General features: G+C 38.1%; 1 protein-coding gene across 1 annotated transcript; it reads left to right on the plus strand.

The window, feature by feature from the left end:
- The first annotated feature begins 2,673 nt into the window (after positions 1–2,673).
- On the plus strand, positions 2,674–19,146 carry stk17al (serine/threonine kinase 17a like). The gene is made up of 8 exons (XM_067413923.1): positions 2,674–2,779; positions 2,992–3,138; positions 8,952–9,164; positions 13,358–13,502; positions 15,325–15,451; positions 15,762–15,810; positions 16,596–16,775; positions 17,638–19,146. Exons 2-8 carry the CDS (start codon positions 3,041–3,043, stop codon positions 17,891–17,893), a joined length of 1,068 nt encoding a protein of 355 aa, XP_067270024.1. The 5' UTR covers positions 2,674–2,779; positions 2,992–3,040; the 3' UTR covers positions 17,894–19,146.
- Positions 19,147–20,262: the final 1,116 nt, after the last annotated feature.

Raw genomic sequence — 20,262 nt, forward strand, 5'->3', positions numbered from 1 at the left:
TTTTTATTCCATTGAAGCACAAGACGGATCATTCTCAAATCATGCTGGAGAACATAATCATGATTAAATCAAAATAAATTTCCCCCAAGAATCTTGCATGCTTTCTCACATGCTTAATCTTATGACCGAGCAATGCCGACTAAACCTCAATTCTCTCTCATTCTGATTTCTTTTGTTCTCGGTTCCCTTGTTTTCATGTGTTCCAGTCAGTGGATTAACTGAAAAATGATAGGCCTGTTGTGAATGTCTACTGCCCGTCTTCTTCAGTGCAGGTGTTTGCTCAGCTCAGACGTCACAATTTTGTGTCCTTTTGTGATCTTTCTAACTAATGCGCGCACACACATGAATGGACAGCAAGGCCAAAATTGCAGCCAGAAGCTCCCTGTTTTGCCAAAGCAGCCATGGAGAGACAGAGAAAGAAAGCGAATGCTCAGTCAAGGTACATTGGTCCTGTAGAGAAAAACAAAGCAGCAGAGATTCCATCAGGCCTTTCCTGGAGTAGAACTATTTAAGCAGTCAGATGTACCAGCACAGCAGTCAGAGGTCTGAGATCTTTACTAGACTCACTTCTACAGCAGAACTATTTTTGAATTAATCCAGTTTGTATGCTCCTTATTATCTTACAGATTTTTTACTTTTCAAGTAAAAATAGGATTTTTCATGTTTATCTTGTTTTAAGGATGTTTAAACATTAAAAAAAGAGAGACTTGAACTTTTACTAAACCTTGAAGTAAAAACTTTAGGTCAAACAAAACAGCCTTACATAAGATATTCCCAGAGAGACAGACAAGACAAACTAATGCAGGAATGCCCTTTTCTAATTTAACTCAATCTTCTTCCCATTCCATTCCTTTCTCTCTTACTCTCTTACTTCTATTTATGCTATTACACAACCACTTGGATCTATCTATCTATCTATCTATCTATCTATCTATCTATCTATCTATCTATCTATCTATCTATCTATCTATCTATCTATCTATCTATCTATCTATCTATCTATCTATCTATCTATCTATCTATCTATCTATCTATCTATCTATCTATCTATCTATCCATCCATCCATCCATCCATCCATCCATCCATCCATCCATCTATCTTAAAAATCACCTAGATATAAAATATTTTTATGAAAGACACACACACACACACACACACACACACACACACACACACACACACACACACACACACACACACACACACACACACACACACACACACACACACACACACACACACACACACACACACACACACACACACACACACACACACACACACACACACACACACACACACACACACACGAATGTGGCAATATCAATTAAATCTTTTTTTTTCAATGAATTGAAATTGGTGTTAGACTACAGTGTACATAGTCACCTAGAAACAGAGAGGGAGAGAGTATGAATCTAAAAACAGAGATTAGTGGCAGCAGGGAGTGAGAGAGGGTGTGTTCTGAAGCCAGCTGGTATGACAGGAATCCTGATACTTATTAGGTAATTGGTTTTAGCAGATACCAAAACTGTGTGTGTTCATGTTTTTGTATCCCCGTGGGGACTTCAACCTGAATGCACACAGACTCACAGGGACCCTTAAATTGAGGTCCCATGAGGAAGCAAGTTTTTTGAAAATGTAAAAATGCATAAAGTTTTCTGAGGCTTAGGGTTATTGTAAGAGGATAGAATATAAAGTTTGTATAAAAACCATTACGTCTATGTAGAGGCCCCACAAAGAAAATGAACCAGACTCACGGTGTGTGTGTGTGTGTGTGTGTGTGTGTGTGTGTGTGTGTGTGTGTGTGTGTGTGTGTGTGTGTGTAGAGAGAGAAATAGATAGATAGATGATTTAGCAAAGTATGAGCAAGTAAAGGTAGGGCACTGTCTGTTTGGTTGCCATGTGACAACAAGAGAATCAACAGACTTCGAGTTGAGTGAAGAAATTTAAAAAGAAAGATTTTTTTTTGGAGTGTGCCATGCCCATGAGAGATGAAGGAAAAAATATATTAGTGCTAATTGTCTTAGCAATAGATAGATAGATAGATAAATAAATAAATAAATAAATAAATAAATAAATAAATAAATAAATAAATAAATAAATAAATAAATAAATAAATAAATAAATAAATAAATCTGGGGCAAAAATATATCCAAAACCATATTACTAAATGCTGTAAATATAGTTAAAATTTATTTATGCATTTTTATTTTCCAAAATATATGTTGTTAAAAGCAACCGTTAAATGTCAAAATATATTACAAAATAAATAAAGCTATTTTTATTATTTGTATATTGTAAAATACATTTTACAATATACAAAGAATGCCTAAATATATTTATATAAAAAATAAACAACTAAAATAAGCTAAATACATGTATATAATGTATTTAGCATATACATATATATATTGCTATATTTGTATGTGTATGTATGTATTTTCCAGATTTGCTCTTGATGTATTACAAAGTTGTTGTTGTTGTTATTTCAGGGACTTTTTTATTTTATCTGATCATTTCACAAGGCTACGTAGGCTACTTGGCTTCTCTTTCTAAACGGCAGCATATAGATTGAATTTCCAAGATACATGTGTCTATGAATTCCCATGCCATGACTCCGCCCATTTCACAAATTCCACGCTCTCATTGGCCGCATCTTTAAGGGCGGGCCAATGAGATGAGCCTTGTGCTTGGGAATGTTTGTCCTTATTCTCACTGAGCTACCGCTGTTTGGACTTAAGGCACACGGGCTATCTTTCGCGGTTCTTAACAAGTTCTGTGAGTTTCTTGAAAACCAAACGGTAGTTTTACAACATTTGCACCAGTCGAACGCTGTGATAAACTTGTGGTGGAAAGGGAATATTTCGCGTTTGAAATTTGGACTCTACCACAGTTAATTTCTCTAAGCATCATTTCCACCCACTGCAGTTGACTTGAACAGCACTCTATGGTAGTGACCTGATGGACTAAACTTTATATTTGTGCTCCAGAGAACGCAAGATATTATCCCGCAGCAGGACTGCAACGGCAGAAAGCACAATGATGAACAGGAACGGAATGGTCACAAAGATTCGCACGCGGATAAGGACCGAGCCCTTCAAGAACTACTATGACCTGGTTGGCAGAGAGCTTGGCAGGTAAAAAAAAATCAAATCAAAAATAATTAACCAAAAATAAATCAAATGTAAATTAACATTGTAAAAAAAACGCGAATTAGCGCGTTTACAATATAAAAATGTGTAGAAGACATGTAGTCATCTGCCCACGGGCAGTTTCACAAACTTGGGAACCGGTGTGAGAATTATAACTGGGGTGAATCGCCGTCAGCTGGAAGCCGAAGGTTTGTTTGGCTCCCGCACGTGTAATCTGAGGATCAACTGGTTGGATTTTAGCCTTCATTGTAGATTACCAATTCTGCAAACGAACTACATGGATTTATAAAATAAACGAAAATATGCATTGTTTATTATAACGGTACAGTTTTATTCCCTTGCAGCGTAGACAGACCAGCAGGTGGTGCAATCAGGTGAATTAGTGTTTCTGTCCCAAAAGAATCGTTGTCGTTTAGGCCTACTTTCTTGCATATCTTTTTGGTCACCAAGTTTTGTGAAGACCGCTTTAGTGGCTTTTCCTCTCAGCAAAAATAATGCAAATCAATATCACCGAGCAAGTGTTTCGAATTCTTAAGGAAGATTTATATTAAGGTGAAGCTGTTTAGTTTTTTTATTTAGTTTTTTTGTTGTTGAAGAAAAACTGATGTATGTATCTTTGTCATTTGTGAGGGAAAACCTTATGCTATTTGTTTTAATCGATAGCAAATTGTGTTATTCGGTCATTAGGTTGATTAAAAGATTCAATGAATCAGTTATTACACACAAATTGGCTTTCTGGGAAAGATAAAACACTTAGAAAAGGGACACTGAGCGAATCATGCTGAATAATTTAGTGAATTGATTCAAAATATTAAATTCACAATTGTGAATCAATCAAAAGTGGACTCTGAACCACATAACCTACTTATTGGCGTTTTCCAGGGGTGCCCCTCGTGCCCGAGAATGAGACTTGGATCCTTTCAGTGTGTTTTCTCAAGTAAACACAGAATTTGAAACAAGTTAATTCAGAGCCATGTGTGATAGATACAGCGCTGCGTGCCGTGACATTGTTCTCTAACGCTCCACTGACTAATTATAGACAAGATGGTATCGTTTGACCAGTCAAATTTGTTTTCTCTTGGACAGATGTGTTCATTTAGAGTTAAACATTCATGCTGTGCTTGTTGACAATTGCATGGTCTGTTTCGGCTGCCTTTAAGTGAACTTTTTCCAACTTGCTGGATTTTAATTCTCATTGCCAAACCGCATAATTTATCCCAATTTGATGGGTAATTTGTGGATTTGGTTGTAAAATGTCTCGATTTGGACTGGATTTAGTTGGCATTTGGTTCTCCCTGAAACGTTTTATGTTTTGCCCCACACTTCGAGATGTGAGGATTCTAAAGCATGAGTAAATCCCAAGTTTTTCCTGTAATTAAAGTGCAGTAAAAAAAAACAAAAAAAAAACATGTTTAGTCACAAGGCAAGCTGTGATTTTATTTATTTTTATAATGCAGTCTATCTGATTTTCTACTATAGTGGTGAATTGAATGAGCATTGGAGGAATGCAGATGTTGGTGGATATTGATGTTGAGATTAGGTAGTTAGAAAGAGGCATTCATACAGCATAATATAATGCTGAAAATTATGCATGTTAATATATGACAAAGAAAAAGAAGGGATGGTAGATGTGACATTAGCTTTGCAGCAACGATATTTATACTAAGCTCAGCGGGTCAACTTGTCTTGAGGTCCTCTGAGTTTAAACAAAAATGTTTTTTAGTGATGGATCAGCTTTTAGAATTCTTTAGCTCTCCCGAATACCATAACATACCTGTTGGCCTATATTATTCTTTTAGTATGTGCATACACTTCCACTCATCCATCCCACTGGAGTCAATGGAGTGCAAAGTAGACTGTAAAATGTACCGTTTGTGTCTGTCTCTCTGTGTGTTTAACACGCTCATCTTACTGAATGGCCAAACCATCTGGCCCTGTTGTCAGCACTCCATTCATATGATACAAAACTCCAGCAGCAATTTCCGTGTTATTCTGCTAGACAAAATCCAAAGTTTGTTCCCAGACAACTTGTTTGTTTATTTGATGGAGGATCAGTTTAGGTCAGTTTCTATTTCCAGTCATTTTCTTCCACATATTTTTGAATCCTTCTGATTTATAACAATAGCACTTGTTCTCATTAATGCGTTCAGCACCAAAAGTCATCATTGGCGTGGAAATGGACCGTGTGAGAGAACAAAATGTGAAAGCTGAACTCTACCAAATATACTTGTCCGTTCCCCTTGAATATCTACCGGTCATACAGTGTAGTGGATGTCCCAGTTTATTAAAGTTCTTATGAGTTGTCCCAATTCGGTGAGATTAGAGGGTATTTTTAAGCATATCATCTTTAGAGCTCCTCTAGAGTATCCAAAAATGACTTTAACCCCCAACCTTCAACCTTATTTGAGGAACTTCATCCACAATTACCTCCATAAACAGTATCATCAGTCCTAGCACCCCCTTGTCAGAAGCTTTCCATTGACTTCATGTTTCAGCTATTTTTTCTTTCACGAAACTTGACACTTTTTTCCCCTCTTGCTGTGCTGCTGTTTTGGTAATCTGCACTTTTTATCCTCAGGAAGCCAATAAAGTTCATGAGTTCAGCTGAGAATTCAGTGATCCTCTATCCGAGGTGGTCTGAGTGAGGAATGTTCTGCTGCACAATTCTGGGATGCTGACTGAGCCTTCTGCTGTACCAGTAGCAGACAGGCCAGCTGTGCATGTTGCAGTCTTTCCCTTAATAATGGGTTTGAATGATTTCCCTCTAATAACGGATTTAAATTGTATATCTTAGTGTCTAAATGGTCTTGTGTTTGTGTCTTCATGCACACGTGCATGCTTTTGGTCTTTTAAATGTTTATTCATACTTTGACTCTCAAAGTAGACATGTTTCAACCATCTGGGCATGAGCATGAAACCGAGAGAAGGAGACAGACAGTGAAAGAGAAGAGTGTGAATTTTTTTTTTTTTTTTTTTTTTTTACACAGGAAGTTTAACCACCACAGTATCTGGGTCAACTTCAAAAATGAATATACATTTCCTACCCTCTGTTTGAGGGTCATTGTTTTAGATTGAGACGGACCGTATTCATAAGAAAACGGATGGTTCAAAGTATTGCAGGATTTTGCTGATTTCTCATTCATCTTTGGTGACTGTTGGGAGTGCTGAACGAAGTGTAATTTTATTGTGAGGTGTAAAACCACCACAAACATTTTTATTTAAATAAATAATTAAATTACAATTTTTTTTTTTTTTTTTATAGCTTTAACTCTCATCCCTTTGGACCCTGCCTGACATTTCAGACCTGCTCTTTTTACAAAGAGGGCAAGAGAAATGTGAGCGTGGCAGAATTATGCGATGCCCTTTGACCTTGTCGCCTCTCAATCCAACGCTTTATGCAATTCAGAAATTGTGCGCTTAATGTCTGCACAGTTTAAAACCATTTTGTTCACAGTTTCTTCACGTGCAGAACTAAATAAACAACAGGGTTGTTCTGAGAGTTGGCGTCCTCACATGCGGTTCTTGTACTCCATTTGAACTCCGTATTCTGGGCCCAGACTCTGGAACCTGCTCACTTCACTTCGACCCTGCCAACCGCACTCACGTTTAGCAGGAAAACCACTTCAGTGCTGGCAATGGATAGATTTTGGCTTGTACCCTTGGAAGGTTTTAGAGGATTTTAAGAGTTCGGCAATCTTGGGAATTGTTAACACCAAGACCAAACAACAAAAGCTTTTTGAACACCCCGTGAAATTAAAGTTAATGTTCTGTGGACACGAAAATATAATGTATATTTACTGTTTAGTTGCTCGATATTAAAATAGTCCTCCTTATAGGAAATTTGGCCAATATAGGCTATTGCAATTTATGAATCAGTCATGTTCTCTGCCATGTGTCCCCTGGCTGTTTATTTTAGTTTATGCACATTTATTTTATTTTTCTTTAATTTTTGTTTATACATGCATTTTATTTACACTTTGTTCAACAGAAAATGTCAACAGAGGAAATGACTGCATTGCCTGGGCATTTTATTAGGTCATGACAACTGGAAGCTCCATCCTAAATGCTTTATTGTCCACCTGCGTTTTTGCGTGTTCTTGTCAAACTTTTGAATGGGGTGTTAATGGAGACATGGATGGGACGAGACAAGCCGTGGACATAGGAGAGGTCACCCAGGGGCTGTATTTTGTTTGTAAGTGCCATGTTTGGTCATTAGCTGAACTAGACGGTGGCAGGAGTGGACACCATTGAGTCTCAGTAGAGGAGTGTTGGAAGAGTGGGTGGTCTGTCTGTTAGGTTCCGTACCCCACCCACAAACTGGTGTCTTTATGATATGGCCTGAAGAGGAGGCGTGATTAACAGCCATTTGTCCTTCTCGCAGTCAAACGAGAATGCCTACGCTGACAGGCCTGTTCTTTCTGTGTGTGCAGGGCCCTGTGTGTCTTGACTGATAGATGGGGCTTTGGGAGGTCAGATGAGGGAGACAGCAGGAAATCAGTGTGAATGAGCATGTGAGCAGCCTCAGATGGCTCCAACTGCCAGTTTTATCATTTAGATGTCAGGCTCTCGTTGAACATGAAAACGAGTGGGAGGGAATCATTATAAACAGTTAAATACAAGGATGTTCTTATTTCTTCATAGTTGGTGTCATCATCATCAGATCATCAGACTAATGAAGCCATGTAGGAAAAAAATGATAGGAATCCCCCATTTGGTGCTCCTTATATGTTGTTTCAAAACTGTATGCTGTTATTTTTAGTATTTCTATTTTAATCTTCTCCAGCTTTTTGACATTTCAACAGATCATGATGACCACAGCTGTTAAGCTCCAATAAGATAATAAAACACCATAAACGTAGTCAAAATGACTTGCACTTTAACGTCATGTAATTTGTCATGAAATTTCCACTTTTGTTGAATACTTCCTTGTAAAAGTGGATTGATGACTTACTCATTCTGAGTGTCAAAGATTCAGCATTAAAAAAAAATGGGTCATTGGCTTATCAGCCTGCAACACACAACCACTGCAACCACATCTTATCATCATGTTAACTTAATGAACCAGTTATACAAGTTTAGTACCCTCTGGTATTTAATGAATGGAGAAAACAAAAATCAACAATTTATTATATATACATTTATATTTAATATTTTATCATTTGTTAAACTAAATATTTAATTGATGATTTTTTTCTTAAATGGAAAATATTTTAATTAAAAATCAAAATAGATGTTATAAATTAGATTGATGCAATTAAATATAATATCCCCCAGTTTCACGGCTTAAACCTATTCCTGAACTAAAATGCATCTTTGAGCTGTTTTAACTGAAAGCAACTTGCACAGACAGATCTTAAAATATATCAGCACCATTTGTTTTTTTATCTCAAGTTGCACATCATTGTTTTTTTTTTCTTTCTAAGGCACATTTATAAAAGCTACTTACATGCCTTAATTGATCAAAGGCCTAATCCTGGCTGTGAAACCAGGCCTATAAATATGAAAATGATATTTGTTTTTGTGTGTGTGTGGAAATCTCATATATATATATATATATATATATATATATATATATATATATATATATATATATATATATATATATACTGCAGGCATTCAGTGCATTCTAAACCAAAGGAATTAATCTGGAGAGCTGTGTAATAAGCTCATGTTTAATAGAACAACATGAATGTCATTATTCAAAGTGTTTATATTTTGATTTCCCCATTCCTTATTCACCAAACATACCTCAAACTGTTTATTTATTCACTCTTGTGTGTATGTTTGTGTGCACGCAGGGGCAAGTTTGCAGTGGTAAAGAAGTGTGTGGAGAAGACCACTGGCAAGGAGCATGCTGCAAAGTTCCTGAGGAAAAGGCGGAAGGGCCAGGACTGCCGCAGCGACATTCTGAACGAGATCGCTGTGCTGGAGTCAGCTGAGGCGAATCCCTATGTGGTGGCACTGCACGAGGTCTATGAGACCACCACAGAGATCATCCTCGTATTAGAGTGGTAAGACACACACTCGTAGTTATGCTGTGACTTGCCCTGACCGTGAAAGCTAAGCGTAATGTAGAGTGTTTTATGATGGCTTGGACGTTGCACACCGTAATTTTGTTATTCCGAGTCACCAGGGCTTTTGAAGATTAGAATTACAGGCACAAAGAAATGGCACAGCAGGCAAATCAAAAGAGGATTTTTTTTTCATAAATCATTTGTTTGAAAGAGTTTATATTTGGAGCTTGTATTTGTCTGTACCTTTCTGTTACCACAGACCACATTGAACTGGTTTCTTCTTTTAACTGAGGGAGCCGAGTGTTCCCTTACAATGACCAAAAAAAAGAAACCAATGTATAATTTTCCAAGTGAGAATGTGGTGTTCTTGTGTTTGCCCCTCGTGAAATGTCAAATCCGGACTCTTCTCAGAAAGCGCCCCAAAGTGAGTGCAGTTTTTCTGACCATGCTGCAACTGCCTAAATCCGACCAAAGCAGTTTCTTTTGCCTTGTCATTTTCTGCTGAAGTTCAGCAGGCCTGACCGATAGATGTCAAGCTATGTGAGTTTCACAGCTTTTCATTTAAAGCATTGGTAACCTACATTCACTGCATTACTCATCTACAGGATTCCTTTTGCCAAAAAATAAAAACGGCTATAATTTACTCACCCTCACATTGCTCCAAACCCATATGGCTCTCATTGTGGAACACAAAACGTTTTTAAAGCTTCAAATCTCCAGTCTCCATTCATTGCAATTTTTACATGGAAAATAACAACCAGCACAGTTTTCAAATTTTCTGCTTTTGTGTCATGTAAAACTTCATAGGTTTGAAATTATGAATCATTAATTTAGCACTTGGGCATTCACCGCATATTTACGAAAAGGGCTTACTGTATTGTCAGCGGAAGTGTAATCACACTTTCAACTTTTCCAGTAAAACAGTAGCTGATAACGTTTTCTAATGAGGAGGAAATTACAGGTCGTTAAGTTTTAGATGCTTATGAAATGCTATGTGTGTATCATTTGAATCTCACCCCCCCCCCCCCCCTTAATTAGTTTGTAGGCATTTCATGTTTGTTTTTTTCCTTACTGTCTGTTTTTGCAATAATATCAGCAGCCTGTTTTTTGCACATTGAGTGTTAATCCGTATAGCGAGGCAGGATGCTGACTGGTTGAATGACGGAGGTTTTGAGAATTGGTAGATTACATCTGCTCTGTCTCAAAGGTAACTTGCCACAAAAAAAAAAACTCAGCCCACTTGCACCACACCGCTAAGCAACTTCCTCTGTCGAGACAGCTGTATTTCGATGTCAGATGTAAGCACGCACATCGGTGTGGAGTAAGATTGCCTTATAAGGAAGGTAACGCTTCTTGTTTTGTTTATTGTTTTACAAGTTCAGTTAAGGTATGTGTGATGTCATGGTCCAGTTGATCTGTTTACACATGTATAGGCCTATATTATAGTATTTATATTTAATATACATCTAATTTATGTTTATATATAAGTAAATGTTTCTATATTTATTTAAAAATATTAGCATAAAAAAATATAGCCCGACTTTTTGTTTGCATGTATGTGTTTCAATGCTTTTGTGTTGGAATTGCATGTCTGGTTTGATAGGGAGCATTAATGCATCTAATTGTTTTTGCACTGGTTTTGTGTTGTTAGTTAAATCCTTAAACTTGATGTGGGAAGGTTTAGCAGTAGAAACCAGTTAAACCAAAGAGACACAGACAGAAACAGATGCTTCAGTTTCCATTTCCTGTGGCTTTTCTTCTAAAAGCAGAGCTGCTACGTACTTGCGCTTGCATGTGCAATGTATCACCACATCCTCTGTTGTGAGAAACAAACCGAATTATCGCCATTGTCTGCCATTTCAAGTTAAAACCCAAGGTATTGTAAGACTGAAAATAAAAAAAGGTCATAATTACATTTACCAAACATACAGACACCCCACACACATCTTGCGGTGAAACACCAACAACGACCTTTACATGAATGCACTAGCCACTGCTTTTTCCAGGACCACATGTATGTGTTTGGTGTAAAATGGGATTATTTTAGATGTTTTTGGGACTGGCTTGTGAATTTAAAACAAGGGTCAAATCAAGTAACAAGCCTAACTATACGTCTAAGGAATAGGACTTGTACTATAAGGAAGAGATAATGCAGTCTTTATAGAGTCTACTTGTTTTAACTATTGTTTGTACTTTTAAGCAGTCTACGTTTTATATTGAAGGATCTAGAGATCATAATGGGTTTTGTTTTGGGCCATAAAAACACACTAGCATCCACCCACAGCACCAAAGCAGAGTTTCACAAGATGGCCCTTGGAAAATGTGAAACTTAAGTTGAGTTACTCTATCTGTGGTAATGTTTTTCATTCCTTAAATGAAACGAAATTGGGCCCTCCCTTGCTCCCGAGTTTGTCATTTATCTTTCTAGGAAAGCGCTTATGTAAGTGTCTTTGTTGCAGGTGTTCATCTTCATCACCTGTCTCTGTTTTCCTCATCTACTTGATCAAAATCCCTCAGAAGCTTCAAATGGACCATTCAGTGGCAGCTCAAGTCCTTTTGGGAGATGTACTCTGTCCCACTTAAGCCCATTATTAATCCCCCTCCATAATAAAGACATATGGCACTTATGGAGATTTGACAGCTTTTGCTCTTTTGAGACACATTTTGAGCAACTTGGAAAAGTTTTTTTAAGATATTGAGCACACACTTAATTTGCTCTAGGAATTTATTTGTCCAGTTTGTTTCCATTTGTTTGGTGCGGATGCAGTTCGCTACAGTCCACAGTAGGTACGCATGTCATCCTAAATGTGAACGGTGTTCACTGTTTGCTACAAGTGTTTCTCAGTTACTTTAGATAAATTGCCGTTGGAGAGCATTCTTCACATCTTTTGCTAGACTCTTCAAGTCAAAGCATTAGTTCTCGTCTTCTCATGAGAGGGGAACCGCACTCTTGGTGGTCCTGGGCTGTGCATTTTTTTTAGTTTATTTGAGAAACAAATCTTTGCCTTTGCTCCAGATTCTCATGGCTTAAAACCACTGAGTAAACTTGCAATTCCCCTGTCAAGCGTTCAGTCTTGGTTTTCATCATCTCATTTAAAAGAGCAGCAGCAGTTTGATCTGGAATGAAGTGAATGAAAATAGGACGTCAACATAACCAGCCTGCAAGGGTGCGATTTACCCAACCACTGCTCTTCTTGGGTCAATCATAAGTCTGTCAGCCCACAGAACCACTTTATAGATGCTTCAAATCTTCTCTCACACGCACAACTTAACCAAAACATGTTTTTCTGTCCATGACGGGCTGTGAGGAATTGATCCTGCACATGTGTGCGCATTAACATGCCTCTTTGGTTTGTTTTGCTGATGTTACTTAAGAAGATGGTGTTTTCTGGGGAATTTAGAGTGGAGGGTTTATTCCATTAAAGTGAAGAGCTTGAGTTTGTGTGATGTGTTTGATTAAAGGGGGCTGAAAGGTTCCCCACATCTTGGTGTCCTTACTTTATAAGCCTCTAGTGGCTCATCTGATAACCGATACCCAGAATCCCCTATTTATACAGCTGGATTCAACTGTTATGTAAGACTCAACACTGCAGATGAAAAGCATATACATGAGTGTCTATGGGAGAGCATTTGTGTGCGGCCCGAAATTCATTACACATGGTCTGATTTTTTTTTCATTCTTTTGTTGCCCAAAGGCATATCTGCCTGCAAATCCTCATGCATCCTCTATGGTTACGCAAGGATGAAGTTCCCTGCCCCTTTGCTGTAACCCAGGAGTCTTCTCTAATGTAATAATTAGCCATCTTGTTGGAGAGGCCCAATTATAATCTGTAGAAATATGCGAAATACATGGCATGCATCAAACACCTGGCATACACCACCCACATAGTGGTTTGAATTGTAACCTCTGTACTATTGATTTCAGGGTCATTTTCATGGGTTGTTGTTTTGAGCTCAGTTAATTAGATGCTTGATATGGTGCAAAAGCTGATATCAGATGGGACAAAGAAACACTTCACCCTCATTGTTTGAGACCCTTTTTAGGTTGCATGAGGGTCTCTTTTTTTCCTTAGGATTATTTTTTTTTGCGCGGTAAAACGCAACTTTGACTTGGAATTATCAATCAGGGCATGCGATGTATATGAGTGTCAGATCTAAATTGTAACGCTTGCAATTTTTCTGTCTTTCAGTGCTGCTGGAGGGGAAATTTTTAACCAGTGTGTTGCCGATAACGACGAGGCCTTCACAGAGAAAGATGTCATTCGATTGGCTAGGCAGATTCTGATGGGTGTGGCCTGTCTCCATCAAAACAATGTAGTTCATCTGGACCTTAAGGTGAGTGTCGGGCATTGTTTTTGCACGGACATCTTTTTGACTAACCTGGAACGGTTTTGTTGTAGCTTAAGCCCTATTCGGACTGGATTAGTTTAACATGGGGACATGGGGGTAAAGTCATTTTACCTCAGGACGTCTGTAATATTAATGGCCAATTCGCACGGGATAAGACATCTCAGTAAAACTAGCAGAAGTGGGAGGAGTAACTCGCTTTACGCACCTCCTTGACGTCATGTGCGTATGACGTTACCGTTATAACGTGAGCAAACACAACCTGAGCGCCAGTCTGAACTCCGTCTCCAATATATATGTGTTTTAATAAACAGTTAGGTCCAGTCTAACGATTCTGATTGGATTCTGATGGTAATAGACACTTTCCTAGAGCTAAAATGTGTTGTGCCACTAATAAGTGCTTTTGATCTTCTTTTTGCTTTAAATGATATGCGAAAAATACTGGACATTTTCCACAGATTTGTCCCACCACCTACAACGCAACCGAATGCTTCAAGCGCCTCCAAGGTCGCAAAACGTGCTCTTTTTTTAACTTTTAAACAGGAAATGACGGAATTTTACCATACATTTTTACAGCAGGTCTAGGACCTGAGGTAATTTTTCCGGACCTTTTTTACAGAAGGTAAAAGTCTCGGTAATCTTTACTGACTTTAGCCCTATTCGGACTGGATTAGTTTAACATGGGGACGTGGGGGTAAAGTAATTATTACCAGAGGTTCTCTGTGATTTTAGTCCCGTCCGAATGTGCCATCTCGGTAATCATTACGGACAATGTCAGTAAAGATGTCCAGAAAATGAGAAGAAAATGTCCAGTATTTTCCGCATATCATTTACAGCAAAAAGAAGATCAAAAGCACTTATTAGTGGCACAACACATTTTAGCTCTAGGAAAGTGTCTATTACCAACATAATTCAATCAGAATCGTTAGACTGGACCTAACTGTTTATTAAAACGCATATATATTGGAGACGGAGTTCAGACTGGCGCTCAGACAGGTTGTGTGTTTGCTCACGTTATAACGGTAACGTCATACGCACATGACGTCAAGGAGGTGCGTAAAGCGAGTTACTCTTCCCACTTCTGCTAGTTTTACTGAGATGTCTTATCCCGTGCGAATTGGCCATTAATATTACAGACGTCCTGAGGTAAAATGACTTTACCCCCATGTCCCCATGTTAATCTAATCCCGTCCGAATAAGGCTATTGTCCGTAATGATTACCGAGATGGCACATTCGGACGGGACTAAAATCTGAGAGAACCTCTGGTAATAATTACTTTACCCCCACGTCCCCATGTTAAACTAATCCAGTCCGAATAGGGCTTTAGACTGCCTTACAGTGGTGACTGCTGCCCCTTTATTGTCATTTGAAGGTGGTGAATTCAAATGATTTAATGTCTGCAGTAATTCATTTTCTGTATAATGTCTATATAATAACTTAAGTGTTCTTATTTAAGATAATTAACCAGACCTGTTTAAACGCACTCTGTTTTAATGATGGCACCCACTGGTTGAAATGCCCATTCTGGTGTCTATTAGCCTTGAACGCCTCTAATCTGATATCACACCTACTAGTTTTGTGCCTTGGGATGTTGGACTGAATAAAAGGTTTTCGATTTCAGTGAACTTATTGGTTGTGTTCTTAAACCTGAAACTGTTTGATAAATGGTAGTAATGGGGCATTAAAAAATGGTTTAAAAAATTAGATTCATTTCAAAAGTTTTCTTATAGTGCAGTTTTTTTTTTTTTTTCCTGTCTGAAGTTTAATTCAAATGTGTCCTTTCTCTCACACTTGTAATGTCTTTTCCAGCCTCAAAACATCCTGTTAACGAGTGCTCAGCCTCTGGGTGACATACGAATCGTCGATTTTGGCTTATCTCGGCGGGTGGACAGTGTGACCGAGGTACGGGAGATCCTAGGCACTCCCGAGTATGTGGGTGAGTCGGACATCCCTCATTTGCAAACCTCAAACCCTCCCATGCACGGTATAACTCCTGCAAAAAAAAACGATGCAGAGTAAAGGTGAAGAAACTTCAGCTCAGTATAGTGAAGAGGAGGGGGTGGGAATAGTTAAACTTCACGTGATAGAAACCTCAGTTCTAGAAAATCTGTAGAAAGGTCAAACATGAAACGGTGTGTCGGCAGGATGTTTTTGAATCTTGCATGGGAGCCTTGAGATGCTGGACTTTTTTGTGTAGCTGTGATGTGAAGGGTTATGAGACGTTTGTTTGTTTCTCTTTCCTTCAGCTCCTGAGATCCTGGACTATGAGCCCATCAGCACAGCTACTGACATGTGGTAGGTTGTTCTTATTGAGTGTCCAAAGTCCAGGCGAGAGCGAGTATCTGTTTGCGGTATTTGACACGCATATGATTGTTATATAAAGGCCATTTAATGCTGTGACGACATTTAGATAAATGGACCTATAAAAGCAGATATAAGTTGCATGAAGCATTTCTATAATCTAGTTGTACGAGAAGTGTCAGTGTTTATCAGCATGTTAAAGTCAGTTTGTGCAATCTGTTTACAATCCACTGATAATCTAGAACAATTCCTAGAAACGTTTACCCTCATTTAATGGATGGTTGTCTATCATAATTAGAGGTCGCTTAGGCGATCACTATTACTTTTGGTCATTAAGTTCTTTGAACAAACCTCTAACCGCAAGTGTGAGCAAAAATATAAATGTAAAATTGTGACCAATCTTCTTTACTGACACATTTATGTGATACTGAAAAGGGAATAAAAGAAAAAAGAAAGGTGGGACTTGGTTGTTGTTTGGATAGAGACAGATCTGAATGCAAGGTCGCTGTCCATTGTAAGAATGGGGCGGAGTTTAAGCAAATGTGCTTGATCCAGCCCAAGCTGGTTTGCTGGTCTTAGCTGTTTTTGAAACTGGTTTCCTAGCTGACCAGCGATTAAATTACCAAAATTCACCTAAAACCAGGCTCGTAGAACAACTGAAACCAGCTTGGGGTGGCTTTTTTAAATTTATTTTTAAGGTTTAATTTCATGTGATGTAATTGTCATCTTTGGTGTGTTTTTCCTCCATACTGATCTGTTTTGCTTCTTTACCCCTACAGGAGCATTGGGGTACTGACTTACGTGATGCTGACAGGGGAGTCCCCTTTTCTGGGAGAAGAAAAGCAGGAGACCTTCCTGAACATCTCCCAGGTCAACGTGGATTACTCGCAGGATGTCTTTCAGGGTACCTCTGACCTCGCTGTGGATTTCATCCAGTCACTGCTCATCAAAAACCCCAGGTAAGGAAAGTTTGCGGTTCTTTGTGAGTGTGGATGTGAAATGACAGTGCCCCGCTCCAGTTTTGTTTAGGCAAACTTGCATAACCTAATTGATTTGTAGTGGCTTTAGTTGGCTCTGCCCCGGACATGTAATCTCACGCTTCAATCTCTCATTAAAACGTAATGCCCTCTTGGTTTAGAATATACAGTGAAATGATCCTTGCAGTCTTTCTGGTTTCCCACATCCCTGGGCTCTTTTTTTTTTGCAACTGCCGAACAGTAAAGGCTTTTTTAGGTCAGTTTGTGTAACTAATGGCAGTCCAGACCTGCCGCCATCACGGCTCTGTGCAAACTGATAGTAGCATAGTAGCCTGTTATCCAGGACTATAATCTGCACCCCATAAAACTTAATGCTTGTAGATCATCGGCACTGAGAAAGCGGGAGAGGAAAAATGAGAGCTTAAAGCTATGTGGAAAAATTCCTTGGTGTGTTCGTAATTGGGAAAGGAAAAATCCTGGGAACCCGACAGTCTTTCATATTTGCAGAACTGATAGAGAAACCAAATGAGAACTCTAATGTGCCTTTAGTCATTGCACAAATTGCACGTTTTTTTAATGTTTTTGAATTTGACCCTAAACTAAAGTGTGATTTCTCCCCCCCCCAATATCAGGAGTATATTTTTCAGTATCATATCAGTTTGTCTGCCAGTATGAGACTGTGACTTGACCAATCAACATTGTCTATCACTAGTTCTGAGATGCATGTTGTACAGTCTGACACAAAACACAAATGTTGCTTCATATTGCTTATTAGACCAAAAAAAAAAAAAATCTAATGAGTGTGTTAACAGTCTTTTTCTGTCTCTGTCTCTCTGTCCTCTAGAAAACGAGCAACTGTGGAGCAGTGTTTAAATCATCCTTGGTTAAGGGTCAACACTCATCACCACACTGTTGATGAGCAAGAAGCCAGCCAATCCGAATCAGAGCCTGAGAGTCCTGTCCCTTCCCCAGAACTTGTCGTCATCCCTTCGTATCCCACCTGCCCAGGCCAGGGGGAGCTGAAGACTGGTCGGGACACTTTCATTTTCGCAGAACCATTCCCTTCCCGTCCAGAGATTAAACAAGAGCTCATTTGTTAAGTGACATATGTGATTGCCTAATCGGAGGGCCTCTCTGTTAATGACCGAAAGACTTATCACACCAAACTGGTACGGCCTAGTTTGGACTTGACAGCGGCGGTCTACTCAGGTGTTTGCTGCACCTTTTGTATGTGCGTGTAAAGTCTTTGTGTTGTCTTGTGTAGGATACGTAGCCGTCCGGACTTGTTAATGTGAGTCAACATCCCTTATGACCACAGAGGTGTGCGCGTGTGTCTACAACAGTTCTGAATGAGATTTTATAAGCCCTTAATAAAGCATACTTAAGCTCTTGGTCAAGGTTTTTAACTCCTCAGTGCACAGCAACGAACTGTTTATACGTTTAGAGTGGATTGAACCTTTTCTGCTGTCTGTACTTGGTCCAAAACTCAAGTTGGAGTCTCCCCAGGAAATGCCTGCTGCATTGTAGGAAGGAAATGGAAAGCTCTGATGAATCGACTGATGTTTTATTAATTGTTGCTGTTCATTGCATCAACCTTTTATGATATATTATGAAGAACTGATGCTGCTGCTTTCTTCAGAACAATAGATTGATATCATTCTGTTTCTTTAGAAGTGGCATCTGCATTTTAAAGAACTGATTCACAGAGACTACTTTTGTTCTAGCACTTTTGGTGAAAAAAACCCAAGTATATTCAAATTTCTCAAGCACATTTAAGTAGTTCATGATAGCATGGTTGTACATATCCACAACCACTGTTTGTTTGGTTTCTCCCACCATTTCTGTACCACCTTTTCTGTTATTCATAACAAGTTTGCTATAATTGCACAAATATCTTGTACAGTTGTTTTGTTGTTGAAGGGCATTTTTGCCTTGTTTTAATATATTCTATATGTTGTTGTTGTTATGTCTGGTAGGGCATCATGGGTATTGGGAGGTGAAAAAAATCCCAAGTCATTAGTGATGGAGCGGGGCTTAATAACTGAGGGCCACTCCGAAGGTTTTCTGGGATTTGTGCGTTTCAGACAGTTGTGGGAGATGTTTGCATTTTGAGAACAGGGCACAACATAACACAAGGCTTTGATAATTGTATATTTTTTATTTTAAAAAAAGAATGTAAAAAAAAGTATTTTTCTACAGTTGTGGTATTTTATGAATAATATGAGAAAATAAATTGTAATCTTACTTTTTTTTTTTTTTTTTAAACCAGTTGTGCTTAAAGTTTGCACTTATGTCCAGTAGGACTACTTATATGTATTATTGGCATGCCTGGCAAGAAAATAAATGATAATTTTGTATTAAACTTATGAAGAATCGTTTTTACTTAACTTCTAATATAATATACACTGTTCAAAAGTGTGGTTGGTAACTTAACAGAAGTTTCTTATGCTCACCAAGACTGCATATATTTGTAATCTATTCATGTGACGCAGAACTGAATTTTCAGTCTTCAGTGTCACATGATCCTTCAAAATCATTCTAATATGATTTGCTGCTCAAGAAATTAAAGATTATTAGTAAAAAACAGTTTTGCTGCTTAATATATTATTTTTTTAACCGTGAACAGCATTTATTTGAATAAGAACATTGTACATTTTTTTTACTGTCTCTTCTCTTTTGATCTATGATCTTCATCTAAAGTATTATTTTTTTAAAACAACAAACTTTGTGCTTTCAGTACTTTAAATGTGTGTATTAATTTAGTATGTAATGTGTGTATATATCTCAACCTAGCCATATCAAAAGTAATAGTTTAAAAGCATAACATACGTTTGTAATGTAAGGAAAGTTCTCTATTTCTTTTTATTTTTTTAGAAATACATAATACATTCTTGATCGATTAACAAAAGAAATTGTACAAAATTATTCTTTATTGGAGCAAGGCATCAAGTTTCCACATTCCAACCAGCAAGGTTGCAGGAAAATATAAAATATTGACCCTCCTTGCAGTTTTCCTAACCTTGTGAGACTGAGGTAACCACCTGAAATAACTGAAAAAGTCCATAATTTTCTTTGAAAGGTGGGATTCTCTTTGCCAGTGTTCCCTCGGAATAATGAAGTAGTTTCTGCATTTAGATGCCAAACTTGATATCACCGTTAGTTAAGACATGAATTCAACTTACCCAGAAGGATTTGGCATGCTTTAAACCATTGTTAGAGAATGAAAATGTATAATATTTATAACTTTTTTAGTAAATTTTCTTTGACGTAACACATTCTGCTTGACATATTAAGAATTAAACTCTTTTGTGCATCTCTCAGTTGCAGGATGTATACGTTGGCCGCTTTGGAAGTGCATGCTGTTATGGAAAAAAAGTGAAGTTTACTCTGATACATCCTACCGGACTCTCAGGAAAGTTGTTTTTGACAACTAACTTTTCATCACAATAACATGTGTCTTTTACTCTGA

Source organism: Pseudorasbora parva, chromosome 2 (genome assembly GCF_024679245.1).
Source record: "Pseudorasbora parva isolate DD20220531a chromosome 2, ASM2467924v1, whole genome shotgun sequence".
Lineage (NCBI taxonomy): Eukaryota > Metazoa > Chordata > Actinopteri > Cypriniformes > Gobionidae > Pseudorasbora > Pseudorasbora parva.